At 40.4% G+C, this 19,749-nt stretch overlaps 1 protein-coding gene across 1 annotated transcript in view; it reads left to right on the top strand.

Moving 5' to 3' along the window:
- Window positions 1–9,448, top strand: part of NID1 (nidogen 1) — a 36,876-nt gene extending 27,428 nt beyond the window's left edge. Inside the window, exons 16-20 of the mRNA XM_072333430.1 lie at window positions 2,745–2,916; window positions 3,558–3,715; window positions 4,979–5,102; window positions 6,239–6,351; window positions 7,725–9,448. Of these exons, the coding sequence (XP_072189531.1) occupies window positions 2,745–2,916; window positions 3,558–3,715; window positions 4,979–5,102; window positions 6,239–6,351; window positions 7,725–7,846 (689 nt within the window). The 3' untranslated portion in view covers window positions 7,847–9,448. The remainder of the gene's footprint in view (window positions 1–2,744; window positions 2,917–3,557; window positions 3,716–4,978; window positions 5,103–6,238; window positions 6,352–7,724) is intronic.
- Window positions 9,449–19,749: the final 10,301 nt, after the last annotated feature.

Here is a 19,749-nt window from a genome sequence, read left to right as displayed (position 1 = left end):
GGTGCTTATGATGGAATTGGGGTATCTAAAGCTTAGAGCTTTTCTTAAAAGGTTAAGAAGAAGGACAGGTTTAGGGAACCAAGTGAATGTGGAGCATGGGGAGAAAAAAAAAATCCAAACAAACAGCAAAAGAAGCTAGAGGGAAGCACTTTTTATATAATCATTCGCATCCCTGGGATCCTAGAATACTTGTAAAGTACTAGAGTTTCTTGCTTTTTATCTTTCCCAGGTATTGTCACTGAAATGTAGGAAATTAATTTCGCAAAATAATCAACAAGTTCTAAAACTCTACAATAAATTTGCTTTGGTTTTCTTTGGGTGTGTTGCATATTTCTACCTGGAGTAGAAATATGCTTCAGTATAGCCAGTTTGTTGGTACTCCGTTTCATCTCTCAGGGGCAATGGAGAGAGGGGAGCAGCTTGGATAGTGCTCTGTCCTGGGAAGGGTTAAGGGAAAACTTAAAGCCATCCCTAACCACAGCAGCAACTGTTTCTGTGCAGCTTAACTGTATCTCTGTACAACTTGTTGGCTGAGGAATTTGTAGAACTTCCTTTTAATCCTAACATTTTTAATTTAAGAGAGACTTTAAAACATAGTGTAAGCATATGCATGTATCACTACAGCATCAATGGGGAAAGGATTTCCAGTCTCTACCATTTGAGGATCTGCTCTTCAGGGATTTTGTCAGATTGTGCACTTTAAAAAGTGAAGGAAATTGCTATTGCTAAAGATTTTGTGTATGTATGAATTGTTCTAATGAGACTGTGTGTGTGTGTGCCTCGAAAGCCTTGCAGTATATAAAATGTTTTTGGAATATTTGTGAAGGTTTTCAACTAAACTGGATTATTTTAGGTAACTCAGAGTGCTTACAATGTACCACTTCTGCATGGGAACCTTGTGTTTTTATCTGCTACAAAAAACACCTTAGAAATTTTGAGATATTTTTACGTATATTGCTTTGTCATGGGATGTGTCTGGCGTTCCTGAAGAGATGTTGAGCAATGTTTCTCTTTACTTCCTGGGTGGAAATGTTAACTGGATCTTTAATAAAGAGTCAGAACAATTTATGGTTGGATATTCAGTATTTGAATATCTCTGTGGTACTCAAAACCGGACCTTTAAAATTTCAGTAAATGGGAAAATGCCTCGCTCTTAGAAAGCTCATGAGAATTTATTATTTTGTTTTGATCTTTGCCTTTTTCCTCTGGAGGGCTGCAGCTGCTTTCTTCAGCTCACACGTATTTTTGTAGAATGCACTTTTTTGTTGTTGTTAAAGCTCTTGCAATCCAAGTTGAATTGTTCTGCAGAAACATGTTTTATTGTGGAACCCCATCCAGTTCCCATCTATTCCTGCAGCTGTGTTGCCTGTGGAGGCTTTCTGAGCTCTGCAGCTGTGGGGGCAGGTCAGAAAGGAGAACTTCCATCTTTGTTGCAATTGCTTAAATTATATTAGTTGTCTGTCTATAAAAGACTGTCTGTTTCCAAGGAGTAGAGCCTGTGACTGTACCAGCCTTGATGGCAGTGCAGCAGGGGCACGTCTGTGTCACTAATGCCTCTTCTTCACAGGGACCGTTTGTGTCACACACTGTTTAATGGCTGTCAGTAAATACACTTGAAAATTAGTAAATCACTCATTTGCCACATTCTTTTGTTGCAGGACATTTAAGTGATGTGTAAATCCACATTTAAAGAATTTCTTGACAGCTGGGCTGGTATGAAGGGTCACTGCCTATTTGGGGAGTGACCACATGCAATTCTACTTATTTTGGAACTGAAATCAGCCTAGAAGTGATCTGTAGTGGCTTTGGTCTCACAGCATCCCACACAGCCTTCACGCTCCTTTTCAATGAATGGATGAATGTGAAAAAGCATAGAAGCAGCTTTTCCACAGTGGCTGAATTAAACCTTGAAGAGCTATATATTTATTTTGCATCTTTCATGTGAGTTAGAAATTACTAATGCTAAAGCAGAAAGGATGTTATCTGTTATTTCCTGTTGTTTTTGGAACAACTAACTATCCAAGACAAATAGTGCACATACAGTACTAAAATATGTTCCAAAAAGGATTGCTGTGCAAAAACAAAGAACAGAATCTAAATTCCATCAGTTAACTAATAGCATTATCTCTAGTGCTTCGGAGCATGCTTTCTGTATTGCTTTGACTAAGCTTATTAAAAATCCAATTATCAAATGAGCACCACTTACCAAAGAAGGGGGAATATTAAATAATATATTAAACATTATAAAATCATTCTAGATCCTGACTTGCTATGGACAGTAGAGTAGGATTCTCATAGTCTCTATTTATTTCCCTGCTATCTACTCTTATTTGTTTATTTTTTTCTTTCTTCCTCAAGGCAAGTTTACATGCAGACTTGGGATGCATGCTGGTTTGGTTCTTATATTTATCATTCAGAAAAACAGTTAGTCTGGTATAATACATAGTATGAAGCATAAGTGAGTATCTTAACTCTCCGGAGGCTATCTGTGCTGTAGCTACATATGAAATATAGGTGAAATCCGAGGTTTATTTAAAGGATGTGTTCCCAAGGCGGGAAATGTGCTGAGGGAGGCCTGGGGAAAAAGCTATTAAGCTTTTCCAACTGATGTAGCTTTTGTTGCCTGCAACCAGAAAACTGAAAAAAATAAAATAAAATTCTCTGTTAAGAGCTGTGAATGCTTATGAGGTGAATGTTGCTAAGAAATGTGATGTCTATGAATATTTTTCTCTTTTCTCTTGCAGACCTGGGAAGCCCTGAAGGGATAGCTCTAGATCATCTAGGTCGCAACATCTTCTGGACTGACTCTCAACTTGATAGAATAGAAGTGGCTAGACTGGATGGGCGCCAGCGTCGCATCCTTTTTGACACTGGCCTGGTGAACCCTCGTGCAATTGTTGTGGATCCTGTGAGAGGGTATGGATACCTTTTGAAAATACACATGCAAAGCTTAGCTTTTAGAGGGGTCAAGGAAATTCTTAGCCTCAGAAAGAGCATTCAAGGGCAAAAAAAACACCACTAACAAATGGCCATTAATAAAGTGTCAGTGAATTAATGACCTTCTCTGAAGTTCTCCCCTGACCACAAACTACTCTGATCGATTCCATTGTACACTGCTTGATGTGCTGAAAAGAAAAACAGGATTTTGAATGAATCCCACAGATGCGTGCCAAATGTTGCTGCTTCTGCTGCTTAGCCTGCATAGATATGATGGGTGGTGGGAGGAGGGCTGTGGTTGTATATTTTAAACAGTCCACGGAACTGTTGAAATAGAATTGGTTTTGCCTGGCATCTAGCACATAACCTAAACAAAGCATGGAAAGCATTTCTTATATTAACAAGAAAGAAAAGAGTCACATACAAGAAGTATGACGTTCAGTATATCTTCATGATGCTTCGTCACCTCGATATTAAAGGGCAATGTGGTGCTTCTTATTAATGTAACTACTACTTTGGCAATGTAGTGTCATTTTTATCCTTACTATTTTTTTTCCCTTGATTACAACAGTCACTTGAGATCAGTCAGTCTTTATTTTTACCTTTTTCTTGCTCTTAAGAAACCTGTACTGGACTGACTGGAACAGAGAAGCTCCTAAAATTGAAACTTCATACATGGATGGCACAAACAGAAGAATTCTTGTGAAGGATGATCTGGGATTGCCAAATGGGCTGACGTTTGATCCTTATTCCTCAATGCTGTGTTGGGTAGATGCAGGTAAACAGGTGTTGAAGTCTTTCTTCATAGTATTAGCATACTACGTACATCCAATCCTGAGAAGATGCACAGCCAATTAGTATTTATAGCTCTTTGGGCTACAGCTTTGATTTCATGCCTTGATTTTTGGCTTTAGTAGAATCACTTCATTTGTTCGTACTACCTCTGTTGGGTTCTGAGTAAATTGAAAGATTTTAATTCTGACCAAAAAGCTGTCTAGAGATGCAGCAGGTATCCCCTCCCTGGAAGCATACAGGGCCAGGCTGGATGGGGCTTTGAGCAACCTGATCTATTGGGAGGTGTCCCTGCCTATAGTGGGGGGTTGGAACTGGGTGATTCCTTAAAGGTCCCTTCCAACCCGAACCATTGTATGACACTATGATCAAGAGATGAATTCTGCCATTGACTTGTTGATTATGCTTAAAGACAAAAAGTATGCTTTTAATTCTCATATAAGCTTTTTTTTCCATCTTGCTGTCTTTCTCACTGTAGACTGCCAGAGATCTCTTCTTGTGGAGGTGCTTTTATACTTCAAGTGACCTTTCAAGTTAATGATAAACTAAAAAGATCAAGCTCTGTTTTTCACTGTAAGAGACTTTCTCTAGCATTTAATCATTTCTCCCTCTGCTGTCTTTATCTTTTTCCTGTCTTTTGTTCTCAAATTTGTCTCTTCCTCTTTTCTTCTCCTAATTTTGAAGCCCACTAGTTAACAAAATTCTACAGGGGTTTATGTTTGCTAGCAGTGTTCCTGAGGTGTGTAGTAGACTTAAAACTGGGCCTCTTTACCCCTTATTTTCATCCATAAGTTAGGTGTTCTTCTTGCAGTCTTGCCTTGATTGCCCAAGCCAGCAATTATTTTGCAACATGCCTACCTAGCTCAATTTAAAAAGTGCCTTCCAGAGGAGGTAGAACTGGTTAGTTATTGAAGTATCCCTCCAGAATGGAGGAGACCTTCTGTCAGCTTCTACTTCAGCCTGAGGATGCTGGTTTCTGTACCTGGAGTTTCAAATTGTGAGCAATGGACATTTGTGCTTCTGTAAGTTAGGTACTGTGCTGATTATATTAGCACTAAAGTGCTTTGCCATTCAGCCTTTGACTTGTTTGGAGGTTTGGCATGGGACGGCCTTTGGCTGAGCTTTGACTGAAGAACATCCAGAAGACTTTAGTCTGTTTGTGCTTGCATGTTTGTGCTTATCCTTTCTTCCTCATGAAAGCTCTATTGGTCTTTGTTTTGAACAAATTGAATTGCTTCACTTCACCCAGGTACCAAGAGACTGGAATGCATGAACCCTAATCAGCTTGGTCGACGAAAGATTGTTGAAGGAATTCAGTATCCTTTTGGTGTTACAAGCTATGGGAAGAATTTGTACTACACAGACTGGAGAAGGTAAGTTATCTGCTTAAGAAATCATGGAGTGCTTTATTCTGTTCTTCTGTCTGGTAGGAAGCGAAGCTTATACTGTATTTCTCATGTCTGACATGTCACACATTCCTCTTCTATTTTATTTTTTTTTCTTTCTATTTCTGGCAATAGCTGTTACAATACAGAGTGATTCTGTAGAGCTGACCTATCGATGTTGCCACTTAATTGAGTTCTCTTCTTAGCATAATGATTTGTCCTCTCAGAAAATACTTATAGCACTAAACATTTTTTGGGAAATGAGTGGGAGTTAACATGTTTCCCTTAAGGCTTTAGTTGCTGTATTGTCGAGGGCAGAAATTAGTCACTCAGGGCTTTTTATGCTGGATGTTATCTGAATACTTCACTAGAAATAAGAGGACATTTTTACTGTCTTGATGACATTTCCTTTGTTGCAAATAAAGTAAAACATTGAAATGCAATTGAGACTTTGGAGTTTCCTATGTATTTACAGAAAAAAAATATCCAGTTCATGTATTTTTAACTGTCTTTCCTGGATGTAAATAGTTGTGTGTTCTATCCACAAACTCGTATACAAACAATTCTGTCACTTGCAGCAGGAAGAGCTATTAGTGTGTTTAAGGATTCCCAGGCTAGAAACTAACAGCTGGGAAATGCTATTCTGGATAAATGGGAATCTGTTTAAGTTGTGTCAGTTACTGCCCTTTGGTTTCTAGGAAAAAAAAAATCCTTATGACAGTGTTCCTTCCAAATATGTGACTCCACCTGGAATACATTGTCTGTAATCATTATGTGTAATAGCTGTGTTGCCTATGTCACAGAAAATATGGGATTGCAGAATATGTAACGCATCAAAACCACTAACAGATGTGTTCCTGTAGAGGGACGTGTTGGAGTTACCTCCAAAATAACTGAGTTGGCTCCCTGCTACTGAGTCTCATTGCTACCTAGGATGAGGGCTGTGATATGTGTACTTGAGTTGTCCATACAAGCTGAGGTTGTGGGGGATTTTTCTTCAGTCATCACTCTCTAAGAGTGGGAAAAGAAGCAATTCTAGACTTCTCCCTTCTTTTGTTTTGTTTGTTTTGTCTTGTATTCCTATATAAATCTCACTTCTGTGTATTCTCTCTTGTATTTGTCAGGGATGCTGTTGTAGCTGTGGATCGCATGATTTCAGTAGAAAATGATAACTTCCAACCCCACAAGCGCTCCCGTCTCTATGGAATCACTACAGCTTTTGCTCAGTGCCCAGGAGGTAATACAGATGATCCTCAAGTTTTTCCAGCTGTGAAGCATCTTAGCACATAAATGAACGGAGCCCTTCAGTGGGAGCTGTTAATGCCACCTGATGTAGGTGGTTAGTGAATGTCTGGTTATTGCTTAGATTTCAGTCTTCAGAGAAAGTAAAAATTACATTTTTTGGGTTTTTTTTGTTGTTGCCATATCCAACCAGAATAGGCAGAGGAGTCTTGTTCTATCATTAGACATGGTTAAAGCTGCTGTCTTGTCAGTATCTAACTTGAATCCTATACTTATGGCTAGGGTCTTATTTACTCAAAATGGTCTTCCAGATGTTCTTAATGAGATCCAGTGTCTTTAAAACAGGAATGATCAAAAAACAGCAGGTGGCAGAGTGAGTGGACTGATCTTTCTGTTCTCTTGAATGTTAAGCTTTTCAAATACGTTACTGAAAAGCGCCCTGTGAAACTTAGAAAAGAGGAAGTTGATAGTCTTTGAAATAAGCTTACTCCTTGGGAAGCAATACCACTGTCCAGTTATGTTCTTCTTATCAAATCACTGTGATGAGAAGAGTTCTCTTTTTTGTTATTACTATGATCTGCTCAAGTTATTCAGTACATACAGTAAAAACTTAATTGCATGTCTGGTTCAGAGTATTAAAATATGCACAGGAATTTCATAACTAAGAAATTAGATATTTTATTCCCAGTAGTTAATTAGCTGGTTAACTAGTTAACTTGATAATGTTCACTACTAGTTAATAATTAATATTTCCAGTGTGATAGGCACCGTATAACAAAACAACAATCTGAGTTCTGACTAGAAGATTATATTTGTAATTTTAGGAACCTTGACATTATTTTTCTTATTGACTTCACATGTTTGTCTCTGACTGATGTCTTTTCCCTCAAATCCATTGCTTTGGGCATTCCCTCATCTTTCATTTTACCCCTCAATATGTTAATGCATTCCTTCCTAAACCCCCCTATTTTGGTCTTTTTGCTAGTCATTCCTCAGTATTTTTCTAGTAGGAAGATGGGAATGAAGTCCTGTACCATTTTGAATTTGGTCTTCATTTGTTACATTTCGCATTTCCTTACCCTTTCTTCATTCTAATGTCTGTGACCACTCGGCCAATTTATGAAGTACATTTCTGAGCATATTTTTTGATGTTGCCTATTCTGCTCTGTCCTGATATCTGGACCTTTCCTTGAGGTGAATATCAGAAGCAAGGATCTGATGGCTTTGATCTCCCCAGCGTGTAGTTTTTTCTATCTCAGTTTGTTTCCCTGATGTAGTTGTGAATCTGCACATTTTGCACATGTGTTTGGATTTTATTGGGGGTTTGCTTTTGCTTTCCTTCAACATTTCTCATCTCTTCTTTTTCAGGACATAACTACTGTACAGTGAATAATGGTGGTTGTACTCACCTCTGCTTGGCTACCCCAGAAGGCCGCTCTTGCCGCTGTCCTGACAACACAGTTGGAGTGGATTGTATAGAAAGAAACTGAGCATTAATATAAGCTTTCAAGCAGCAGGCACCTTCTGGGAATGTGCCATAAACAATTCAGATCTATCAACACAATCAGGCCCTAGAGATAAGTGCTGCATGCTGTTGACTGCAAGCCACAATGTGCATATGCAGACACACAGGCAATGACTGTTTTGTAGCAGTTAGGCAAGACAGAGCCATCCAGGTTGGGTCCAATTGCATCTTAATCCTTGTAATACAATCTTTTTGCTTTGAAAGAAAGACGTTGGGGCCTTAGTTGTACTTGAGGCAGGCTAGGAGGTAAGTGTGTCTTAGCTGAACACAGAATGGAATAAAGGATGGTGTGACCTTAAGACTGGATTGCACCTCAAAGCACACAGCAGTTATCTGCATAATGCCATGTTTGGCCCTTCACATACGTGAAGGCTGTATTTTTAGCTGAGAAGCAGCCAGAGGGTCCTAAGGATGGATGGATGGATGTAGGTGGGAACACCTGGTAATATCACAGATTCAGTGCCTAACTGCATTCATCCCCACTTACCAGTCATTGAATTTTCAAAACTTGAATCTCAACTTTTGACTTCTCGTTACGGAAATACTTTATCGACATGCTGTCAGGGTATTATTTACTGCCCTCATGTGATCCATACCCATGGCATGTGATTCTTTAGAGTCAGAGCTGTGTAATGGCTGTGTGTGCAGTTTTTGCTGGAGTTTGAGGGATTAATTTCTCCTCCATCTGATGTAGATTCCTTTGTAGTTTCCTAAAATCCCCTAAACAAACTTTTAGATTTAGATCTCAGTTGCTAATAGTTCATAAAAAAACACAGATATTAATTCATTTGGAGGTGTTTGTTTTATAAAGAGAGAGTCGTATTTGTTTCCTGAGAGCTTATAAAATAATATTTCTATATTTGATTCTATAAGCCTGAAAATGATCTTTGAATTTTATTGTAGCCATCTTTCTTCTTTAGCAAACTACGTTATGCTTTTTTTGGTTAACCATAAACATGGCAGTTAAAAATCTGATTTCCGGAAGGATTGGCTGTGTCTTGGTGCTTAAAGGTAAAAATCATTATGTCCCCTTTGTGTGCCACTGCTGAGTAACAACAAGCAAAGTTGAAGCACATTTTCAGCACTACCAGTGAGCTGGAGTTGGGAAGCAAAATCAAATATGCATATTCTTAATGTCATACTAAACCAAGGGTGAAGTTTAGCTTCTGCACAGTGTGTTGGGAAACAAGCTCATGTGCAAGACCACTTCTGTCAGTGTATTCTTCACAACGCTGTGATAAGAGCAGTAAGCTATTAACATCCCTATTTCCTCACTCCTTTTCCAGATACGACAGTTAAGCTTCATAAAGAGCCAGTTCTGAGTCTCAACTGTGTGACATCTTCCTGTTTAACTGTATATTTTTCATAAAATAACAATGTAAACGTTTTAAAGATATGTTGCTGTAACTTTTTGTAACAATTCATTTTACTCATACACTTAATCAGGTGAATTGAAGGTGCTTGATAATTCTTTCTCCAGAATTATTCACATATCTGGTGAAATATTAAAGTTTACACTCTGTACAGGTATCTACAGTATGGTCAATAAAGAGATGTTGGTTTTTTAAGATCTTATTATTTTTCTATTTTAAAAAGAAATGTCCTGCCTGCGGACAGAGGTGATGTGCAGTGTCTGAATTCTCTCTTCTTGTACAAGTCTGGGTTTAGCGAACTCTTCTGTCTAGTCATCATTTTTCTCATCTGAGATGAAACAGAATAGGGCTTTTGTATTTTAAAAGCGGTAGGATTCTTTTATGCCAAACGAATATGAGAGCACTAGAAGAACATACAGATTCCTCTGTTTTGTGACTTGGATGGCAGAGACCTTTTACTGGATATTTAACTTTGTCAGGTAAACCTAACTCAGTTATACCATACTTCACACTTGTGCATTAGTGGAAATACAGGACAAGGACTACAGTAAGCGAGGGACAGAATGCATTGCTTTTCCCAGAAATGGCCTGGGTGCAGAGTTTTGTGGTGGCAGGGTGCTTTGTCACTTGGTGCTGCGGCATGTGAGCTGTGTGTGTGGCTGTAGGTGTGCTGTACCTGCAGGTTGAAAGCTAAGCAGTGCAGCCTGTTGGAGGTAGTGATGCTGAGATTAAACTCCTTTGCTTTTACTCCATCAGTATGCCAGTGTCAGATCTGGATGCAGTGACCAGGATCAGGTTGTACCGTGATTGCCAGGCAGGTCTGTTGTGATGAGGCAGGCCTGTGGGCAAGCTGGGGAGCCAGTCTCTTGGCCAGGGTAAGTATCAATGAGATGCATATCTGTAGCACAGCTCTGGAAAGGCTCAGGGTGAGAGCCTCAGCTAAAGAGCAGCCCCCAAGGGAAGGAGAGTGGCTCTCAGTGGGGCCTCTCAGAAGCAATGTTTGAGGACAAGCCTCTGCTGAAGTTTCTTTGGGCTTCCTTCATACCTCCTATCAGCCTGCTGGCCTGATATGACCAGCTCAGCTGCTAGGAAGTGTGCTCTGGGTCATGATGCTCTGGAGTTTCCTTATTGCTCTAAATATTTGCTTCCTCATTGAGTATTGCTAAATATTTGGCCTCAAAGGTGTTTTGTGGTGTTGCATTCCTTGTTTTAATTGCAGTCTGGGGATAACCCAATCTTTGGAGATTCTGGCATTAGCCCATGGCAGGGTGTCTGTCTTGTGTCTGTCATAACTTTTGTAGTTAAATGTTTGCGAGTGTTTTGAATGAGAACTCACAAATGTGAATTTTCTATTTCTTCTCTCTAAACACTGAGAGTTAATGGCATCATTTTATAACGCTGTGCTTTCTCACACTGATGTGAATCTAATTCATCTATGGAAAATGGGATTTCTTCAAAATTAATTTATCATAATAGTCTGGAACTGTAATCATGACAGTTTCTGTTGTTATGGTGTTGGAGGAGATGATTGATTAAACGTAATTGTAGTTCTACTTTTCTGTTTTCCTACCAAACAGTAGATTTCCAGGTTTTCCAGGAAAGAAAATTCATTTAATGGTTAAACAAAAGACAAAATATGTCAGACTTATTGCATAGCTAAGTGAAATGTTTTTTAATTCCTTCCATTCAAATCTTCTGTCATGTATAAAATATTAAATGTTCATGTTTAGCAGTGACGTAAAAAGCTGCAAGCAATTGCAGATTGTAAAAGTCGTATTAACTCCCTGGTGAAACAATGGAGTGCTTCAGCCCCCCTTTGTCTGAAGGGTGTTTAATAACACTGCTTCACTCACTTTTTGACTTCTCAAGAACTCTTTCCTCGTGGTAAAAGCCCAGTATGGCTTACTGAACCCCACAATCCCATCCAGTATTTTTCCAAGTTGGCAAACTGCTTACTCTGCAATTCTCCATGTTGCACAATTTTGTCACAACATATTACAATTTTAATTCCTAGATATCTAATTAAGAACGACAGATGATTAGTAGGGGATAATGTCCCCTCAGTGACAGTGTCACAATGCATCAGTTTAATCTATGGTTAAATGCAAATTAGTGGAGGTGTGCTGTGCAGTCCCCTATTGACTGATCAGGGATATTGATGACTGGGGGGGGTGGTTCCTGAGCTGGGGCAGCTTCAGGGGGGGCAGAACCCTACCAGCAGCCAGCAGCGCTCAGAGAAACAGCAAAGTAGGGCTGGGGACATGCTGAAGGAGATCTTTTTTGCTTGGAGATCTTGCTGGGGAAAAAATAAATAAATAATAATAAAAAAGCTTGTGAAACACACATGTTCACAGGGAATGCAGTTGAGAGACACCCCCTGCTTGGCCTGTTGCCTCCAGCATCCAAGTCCCCAGCTGGGGATCTGGCAGCAGTTTGTTTGTTAAAAGATTGAACCACTTCTTTTGTTTAAATTCTGCTCCATTTGAAATCTGTATTTTAACTGATAAATAAGTTTAGGGCAATCTGTCAGTAAAATAAGTGAAAGATTTGAAAACTGTTGCCTACAAATATACATATTGAGGACTCTGGGGCTTTGTATAATGTGCAAGAGGCTCAGCTGCCTCTGCAGCTCAGCAAGTGGAGTTCCCTGATGCTTTGTGGCAAAGCAGATGGAGCTACAGTAACGTGTAATGCCTCTTAAATTTTCTTTTGCTTTTTCTTTTTCCTTTTCCAGGGGGATTCTGGACTTGATGCCAAGAGGAAAGCTGCTAGTCTCACAAGTAGCCAGCATGGCTTATTTCAGCCTTTGGCTTCTTTATTTCAAACATCCACCAAAACCAATTTCAATTTGTGGTTCATTTGCTCTGGGCAGGCAGTGTTTCCAACCTGATGTGCTATCTGGAGCACACATGAGGCATACCGAGGGATTGTGTTGTGAGAAACATGGCCTGCTGTATAGATACAGATGGGTACTGATGCCACATGGTGGCTGTGCATCTGACCCAGGAACTTGTCTTGTTGCACTGAGGATGGCAATGGAAATCTTCCCAGGAGCTGTATGTAGGTTACGGAGAAAGGGCAACTGCGATGAAAGGCAACTGAAGGAAAAGCAGATCTTGGGGCAGCAGCTGCTGATCTGTGTGTAGGTGGGAGGAGCAGCTAGCATGGGGACTGTGGTGCTTTTGTGGTCAGTACACTGCTGGAGTAGGGCAAGGAAGATGAACTTGTGGAGTCACTGAGTTCTAATGGGTTTTGGAAACCATTCAAGTCTCTTCCTTTCTCACTAGAATCAGAATTTCCCACAGACCACAGCACTCTCTTTAGGCACTGTGGTTCCTCCATGCTACACGCAGAGAACAGACCTCAGCAGATAGCCCAGAAGAAAGCAGAGCAACAAAGCAATGGTCTGCCACCAATTTGCTAAACATCTCCAGCAGCTGGAATGCAAAGGTCCCTGATGATGCTTTGTAAGCATGAGATTCTTTCCCTTGTCATGTACTGAAGGCTATCCTAGTGGTTATTAACCTTTGAGCAGATGTATCCAATGTATTTTTAAGTGATTGTACTTTAATCATTTATCTTAGAGGCCTGTTGCTCTTTCAAACATATACATGTGAGTGGAAATGGCAAACCACATAGCTAATTTCTTTCTCTTACAAACATGAGGTCCTTCTAGGTTCTTGGCTTCCAAATAGCAATGCAACCATGACACTGATTTCTTCATAACACTAAGAGTTTGATGTGCTTCAGTCAGCATCTGTGCTTACGTGCTTTGTAACTCAGCTGTCATGATGACATGCCACAATAGCATTTTCAGCTGACCTTAGTCTGAAGATTAAGTTGTTTCAGCCAAAACCATGGCACATCATTTCCGAGTGCCTGTAATGTACTGCACCCATCTTGTAAGATGAACTACAAAGCCTAGTATGGTCTCTGAAGCAGTTAAAATGAATTTGGTCCCAGGCTAAAGATTTGGTATGGTGTATCTTCTCCAGGTAGACACGTCTATGCACTATCATGGCAGAAACAACTTCCAGCAGTGACAGATGGCTACGGTCTACGTGTACTTACTGTATCTGTCTGTGACTTATGCTCCACTGTCTGGTAGATTTTACTGACTAATTTTATGAATTTAGGAGTCTATTTTGCCAGAAAAGATGTTTTTAATGTTAACCATGGATTAATACAAGGAGGAGGAAATTGTTTCTCTCAGGGGAAGTGCTGTCAGTGATTGATATGTTCCCTATGAAATCCCAGTCCCCACTGGGTGTTTCCTGGAATCCAAACTGTTTTGGATACAAATTGGCAGTACTTGCATTTGCTCATTCAGTTCATAATTTGTCTGCTAAATTGACATCTCTCAGGGGCAGCCACGAGGGTCTGGAAACCTCTCTAAATTGTACATTGGTTCTGATGGAGTATTATACTGCTAGTGCAACAAGAACATTTGCATTCAGTTTTGTTCTCCAGTTCTGTGACAGATTTATATTCCTACAGTTATGCAATCAGTATTTTTTCATTTTCAGCTTGATTTTTACTAGAATGAAGAATCACAGAGGGAAGAATAGCATGCTCTTGTATAAAAAACTTCTTAAGATGTCATTTAATGAGCAACAAATGTACAACAAGGAAGAAACAGTAAAATTTTGCTCAAAAACTGTTATCAAGAAAAATATTTTCTCCTAAAGCCCCAGCTCTTATCTACATGACCCCCAGTACTCTTGACTCCAAAGTGGAAGTAAGAAGACCAGTGCAGCACTACGATATTTTTTTGTCTCTAAGTTTATTTAGACTGGAAGGAGCCTCTGCAATATGTCCAGTCCAGTGCCCTGCTCAAAGCCAGGACAACTTCTGTGTGAGAGCAGATTGCTCAAGGCCTTCTCTTGCCAGCTTCTGAAATCTCAGAAGATGCATTCTCCATGGCTGCATCTCAGGGCTGAACCACTTTGGTGTTGAAGCCCTTAAGTCCAATGTTTTCTTGACGGTTCAATGGGGCAAGAAGGGCCTTCATCTAGCAGATTTGTTATGCTGAAGTGAACTTAGCATTGGTCATGGGAAAGGGAACCTTGTGAAACATATTTGAACTAAGGGTTCTGTCACTATAAATACTTAAAATGTATAATACAAACAAATTTATTTAGCAGCAATCTAAAACACAGTATTGAATGTGGAGATGGTCGTGTGTAGTGAAGGCTGTGGTCAGAGGTGAGATCTCTTATTTTCTGTATATCTGGATTTCAGATTGTGGATTGGTTCCTTTCTGAGTTGCCATCGGTCCCATGAGAAGGTGGGATGTTTAAAAGACAGTCAGTCTGGAACCAGGATATCAGTCAGGAGAACACAGCTGAGTGAGGCAAGTCATCAAATTTAATCCTTGATGACAAGGTACAGCATCAAGCTGTGCAATACATGTAACGTTTTAAACTTTTTGAACATTTAAAACACTTCTAAATATTTTAAACCCAAACCATTCTATGATTCTGTGATTCGTAATACTCGTACAGGATAAGTGCCTGACTTGTGCGTGTCTGTGCAGGTATCACTTTGAGGAAAACATGAAGGAGAGCTCTTTTAAATTACAATCAAACTGCCCTGAAGTCATGGGTTTCATCTCTGACTTGAGCTTTCTATATGAGAAGCACAGGCAGCTCGAAACACCTGTCCAGATGGATCACTCAGTTGATCAAAAGGTCTCAATCTGATTTATTCTACTTTATTAATTCAGTTGTAAATCACTCCTTTCTCTTTTGTGACACATTTAAGTAACTTTGTTGCCATTGTTTTGTTTTTCTTGCATTGAAAGAATCACATTTTCTAGCCGTTTTACTGCAGGTTTCAGTCTGGATTAGCCGTGGTGCCTGTTTTCCGTTGCTCCTTCTGTTGTGTTTTTTTCCCTTGAAGGCATAGTTTCTACTCTTGCTAGGACTGAAGTGTGCTGGTTCAGCCCATAGTTCCATGCCCTCGTTGCTTGGTACTGAGCAGCGGAGGCCCCCTGGCGCCCGCTTTGCCAGCCGCTGGGAGCAGGGGAGGGGAGCGGCACGCTGCATTTCCCATGCTTCTGTCTGGGTAAAAGAGGAGTAAAAGTAGGAGAAAATGCTCCTTCCTATTGCACGTTGTGATCTAGGTCTCGAATAAGTAACTTCTACAGTTTTATAGTGTTAGTTGGCTCTGAGCGTTTTTCTTCAGTGCTCTCCTACCCTTTCTTGCAGTCTTCCTCACATCAGAATGGCTTTACTGTAGCTGTCAAATGAGAGATGCAAGACCACACCTGAAGCTCACCAACATTCAAGAAGGGTATCTCTTATTTTCGGGTTGGCTTTTGTGGTCTTTATTGCTAGCTTGGTTGAGCAGTGGTGGTGGTATTTGCTACTTGGATTTCTTGTTTCCATTTCCCCCTTACTTTCTGAGAGGTCATTTTGCATTCCTTGAGCCCTGGCCAGGGCTGCCTTCTTTGCAGTTAGATACTGTGTAACTCATTGCTTCTGCTTATGCAAAAACCCACATCAAAGACTTCTCCTTCCAAGTTTTAAAGATCATAGGGAGATCAGACTTCAAAAAGCCAAATCTTGCTGGAAAAGCACTTACCCAAAATATCAGCAAGCTGTAAAAGTCAGCAGATCTGAATGCTGCTTTCCGATTAATGCAGGTGTGGTGACAGTGCCCGTAACTGACACTGTTTTGTGGCACAAGGCCAAAGGCCTGATAAGTGCCCTGTGTCAGTCTGTTCTTGGGTCTTATTCAAACGCTTCTGATGGGCTAAATACTGAATCTTCTTGCTGAGGATTTTCTGGTATTGGAACAGAAATGTATTAGTTGTTGTGGCTGACAAATTCAGGACACAATACCAGCTTCTTGCCTTGCCGGTAGTTTGCAACTATCCTTTGAAATGGTTTTCCAATGGATGCAGTCCTTCAGTATGTTGTTTAGGAGCAGTCTGATGTACAGAATTCAGTCATGTTCTTCAAATCAGCTCCCTTCTGGCTGGGGGATGTTTTGTTTTTGTTTTCTTTGGCTTTTATCTGCTCTAGTTTAGAAGTGTTGTCTTTTTCAACACACAGAGCTTAAGAACAGCTCTACAACGGAAGTATATCTTTAGTATTTGCAATACAAATTTTCCCTAGTGCTTTCTTAAAACTCCACACAATCTGTTGTTTTGATACTAAGGAAGAGTAATGTCTAAAAAAGCAGAATATAGTTCAGTGTTAGTTTTGTCTGTTGCTTATACAAAGAACTGCTATGCCTTTAGTGCCACTTATAAATAAGGTATTTCTTTTTTCACTTCCTGCTTATGCACTGCAAACAGGATGTTAAGTGATGCATTTTGTGTTGGCATGATGACTGACTTGAGGAGACTCTGGGCTGATAGTGTGGCTTCCTGGTATTGCTCTCTTCCCAGTAGAATAAAGGCAAATTTTAATGTTAGGTATAAATCACAGTCTTAATTGCACGCAGTTATTATATATTGTTAGTAGGCACTAAAGCTCTTTTCCTGAAGTCTGCCAAGGTTTTTGGATGAAAAGACCTTGCAACTTCCTGTCAAGCTTTTTCCCAACACCAATAGATCGTTACCTGTTGCACACTTCCTAACTTCATCTTACTCCTCAGTCTCACCACCCTCACAGTAAAGGATTTCTTCCTAATATCTAGTTTAAACCTACCCTCTTCCAATTTAAGACAATTTCCCCTTGTCCTGTAGCCACATGCCCTTATAAAAAATAATCCCTTCCCAGCTTTCCTGTAACCCTCCTTCAGATACCAGAAGGCTGCTATAAGGTTCCACGGAAGTCTTCTTTTCTCCAGGTTGAATAACCCCAGCTCTCTCAGCTTGTCCTCATAGATGAGATGCTCCAATCCTCTGATCATTTTTGTGACACTCCTCTGTACCTGCTTCAACAGCTCCTAAACATTTGTGTTGGGGGCTCCAGAACTGGCTGTGATACTCCAGGTGGGGTTTCACGAGAGTGGAGTAGAGGGACAGAATGACCTCCCTTGACCTGCCAGTCATGCTTCTCTTCATGCAGTCCAGGATCTGTTTGGCCATCTGGGCTGCAAGTGTGAACTGCTGCCTTATTTTGAGCCTCACCAACTGGTACTCCCAAATCCTTTTCCCCAGGGCTGCTCTCAAGCCCTTCTCTGCCCAGCCTGTATTTGTTGTTGGGATTGCCCCAAACCAGATGGAGGCATGACTTTGCACTTGGCCTCGTTGAACTTTATGAGATTGGCATGGGCCCACCTCTCAGTCCTGTTCTGGTCCCTCAGGGATAGCATCCCTTCCCTCTAGTGTGTCAACTGCACCACTCAACTTGGTGTCATCTGCAGACCTGCTGAGGGTGCACTCAATCCAGCTGAGATGTGTAGGCAGGAAATCTTGAAGTGCTGGGCCTGGAGAAAGTGAGCAAAAGTAAGTGGGTAAAAATTAGTATTCATGAATCTCACAGCTTACTTTTGTTACTGAGTTGGAATTAGCAAGGCATGCTAGTGAAGAAGATGGTTTTGAATAGGAATTCAATAGCGCATCAGAACTTCAGTGACTCATGAGAGGAAGATTTTTCTGTGGTAACATGGGAGGCCATTTAAAATGGAAGGGCAGTGGAAAATTTGCCTCTTGTCAGGAAGAACTTGACCATGGAAGTATTTGGAAGAATGAGCAAGAAACTGGTTACAAACAAGAGGTAGATAAAGTTGAGTACAGTTAGAAAAATAATTGAGAAGAGTGCCCATGATGGTTCGGGCAACACAGAAGAGTCATCGGGATCAGCAAAGAGTAGGTGAGCTTCCAAATCATAGGGTGTACGGAAATGGATGACAATTTGAGCAGTGTTAATTATGGACCTGAATGATGGTATTGCTGGAAGACGGGAATGTTTCACAGGACAGGTAGAGGGAGAAGTTTCAGAAAGGAGGCTGGTGGTGTGTCCCTCCCTCTAGGACACTGTGCAGTTTGCATATACAAAAGGCAGTCTTCATTTTGTTAATACTTTACATAAAGAACTACTAAACAATAACTGTCCTATAATACTCTACGGTCCCAGTTAGGGGGCTGTGATCCTTGGAGAATGGGAAATAAAAGAAGAAAAATCGCAGAGTTGCAAAATGAGCTGAAACAAAATGTCAAGCACTTTTGCAAAGAATTCTCTGTTCCCTTCCAAGGAATGCTGAGGTTTGAGCTCTGCACTGTTGGGTGTTTTCACTACATATTTTGGCTGGTGGCATTGTTAACCCTTCTTTTGCATTTCCAGTCTTAAAATCTGCTGTCTAGTAAAGAAAAAGCAAAGAGGCTGGAGTTTAGCTGAAGAGGAAATCTTTAAGACCGGAACTCACATGCCTCTTCTCAGCAGCAAATGGCAGTGCTCTGCAGCTCTGTCTTCACACTGACAAATCAAGGGATCAGAATCTGGTGTCATTTTGCATTAATGAGATACTTGTTTTGTTTGTTTTTGCAAGATGGTCTTCACTTCTTCATTCTGGTGAAAAAGAATGGCCATTTCTATGCCCTTCCTGTTCCCTGGTTTCTGAGGGCCTGCGCAGCACCAGAGCAAGGCATAGCATTTGTGAATCTGCAGAAATTTATAATGGTTAAAAGGTTATTGTAGCTTAGTCTGTTTCTCATGCTTTCTTGAGCAAGGCCTAAAAAAAAGCATAGAGATAGGACTGCTTTGAGAGAATTACATCATATGAGAAGCTCTTCTTCAAGCTGAAGATATTTCTTAGTGTCCACTTTTTCCTTATTGGTCATGATTTATCTGTTAAGTTTGAGTTATGGCAAAAGAAGATCCAAGGGCTGTGTTGCAGGTTGCTAAATTCTTACATTTTGGTTGCTCCTCCCTTGCAAAACATCAAGATGTTACATTGTTTGAAGGAGGTTCCCCTTAAAAAACAAAGGGCTTGACTTCAGAGGAGCAACCGTGTCATTGGTAGAATACTCTCACTATACAAGTATAGCAGAAGCCATGCTTATTATGGTTATTTGGGAAGAAATGTAAGAAAAACTGGGGGAAAATAATCATTGTTCTTCCAAATAGATATTTTTTTTCTAGAATATTTTGAGCTAATCAAGGTTTAATGGTCAACTTGCTTGTACTAATGACCTTGGAAAGCACTTTTAGCAGTTCTGGTGCTTCGTATCAGAACTGAGCTCTGACAGGGGATGAGGGACACATTTTCACATCCTGTATTTATAAAATTTGCTGCATTCTTACCTTCATGCAGAAAACCACAAGAGGTGTATCTGTGTCTTAACAGCTGCCTTTATTTTGAAGTGTTCCTTTTTATGCAGACAGCCTCTTGGAGAAAGCAACCCCAAGGCACTTGATGAATGTGCAGTGGTTTGCACACAGGTGTGTTCAGTATTGGTGCCCATCTTGCAGGTCTCCAGTGGCTACTGGACAACTACAGAATGCCCCAAAACCCTAACAGATTAATTCAGAGACATGAGATTGAAACACAGACTCTGCATGATTGTGTGTGTGTGTATTCAGGTAGATATGTTCTGCAG

The sequence above is a fragment of the Excalfactoria chinensis genome, chromosome 3, assembly GCF_039878825.1.
Source record: "Excalfactoria chinensis isolate bCotChi1 chromosome 3, bCotChi1.hap2, whole genome shotgun sequence".
Taxonomy (NCBI): domain Eukaryota; kingdom Metazoa; phylum Chordata; class Aves; order Galliformes; family Phasianidae; genus Excalfactoria; species Excalfactoria chinensis.
This window is presented reverse-complemented; position numbering and strand designations above follow the sequence as displayed.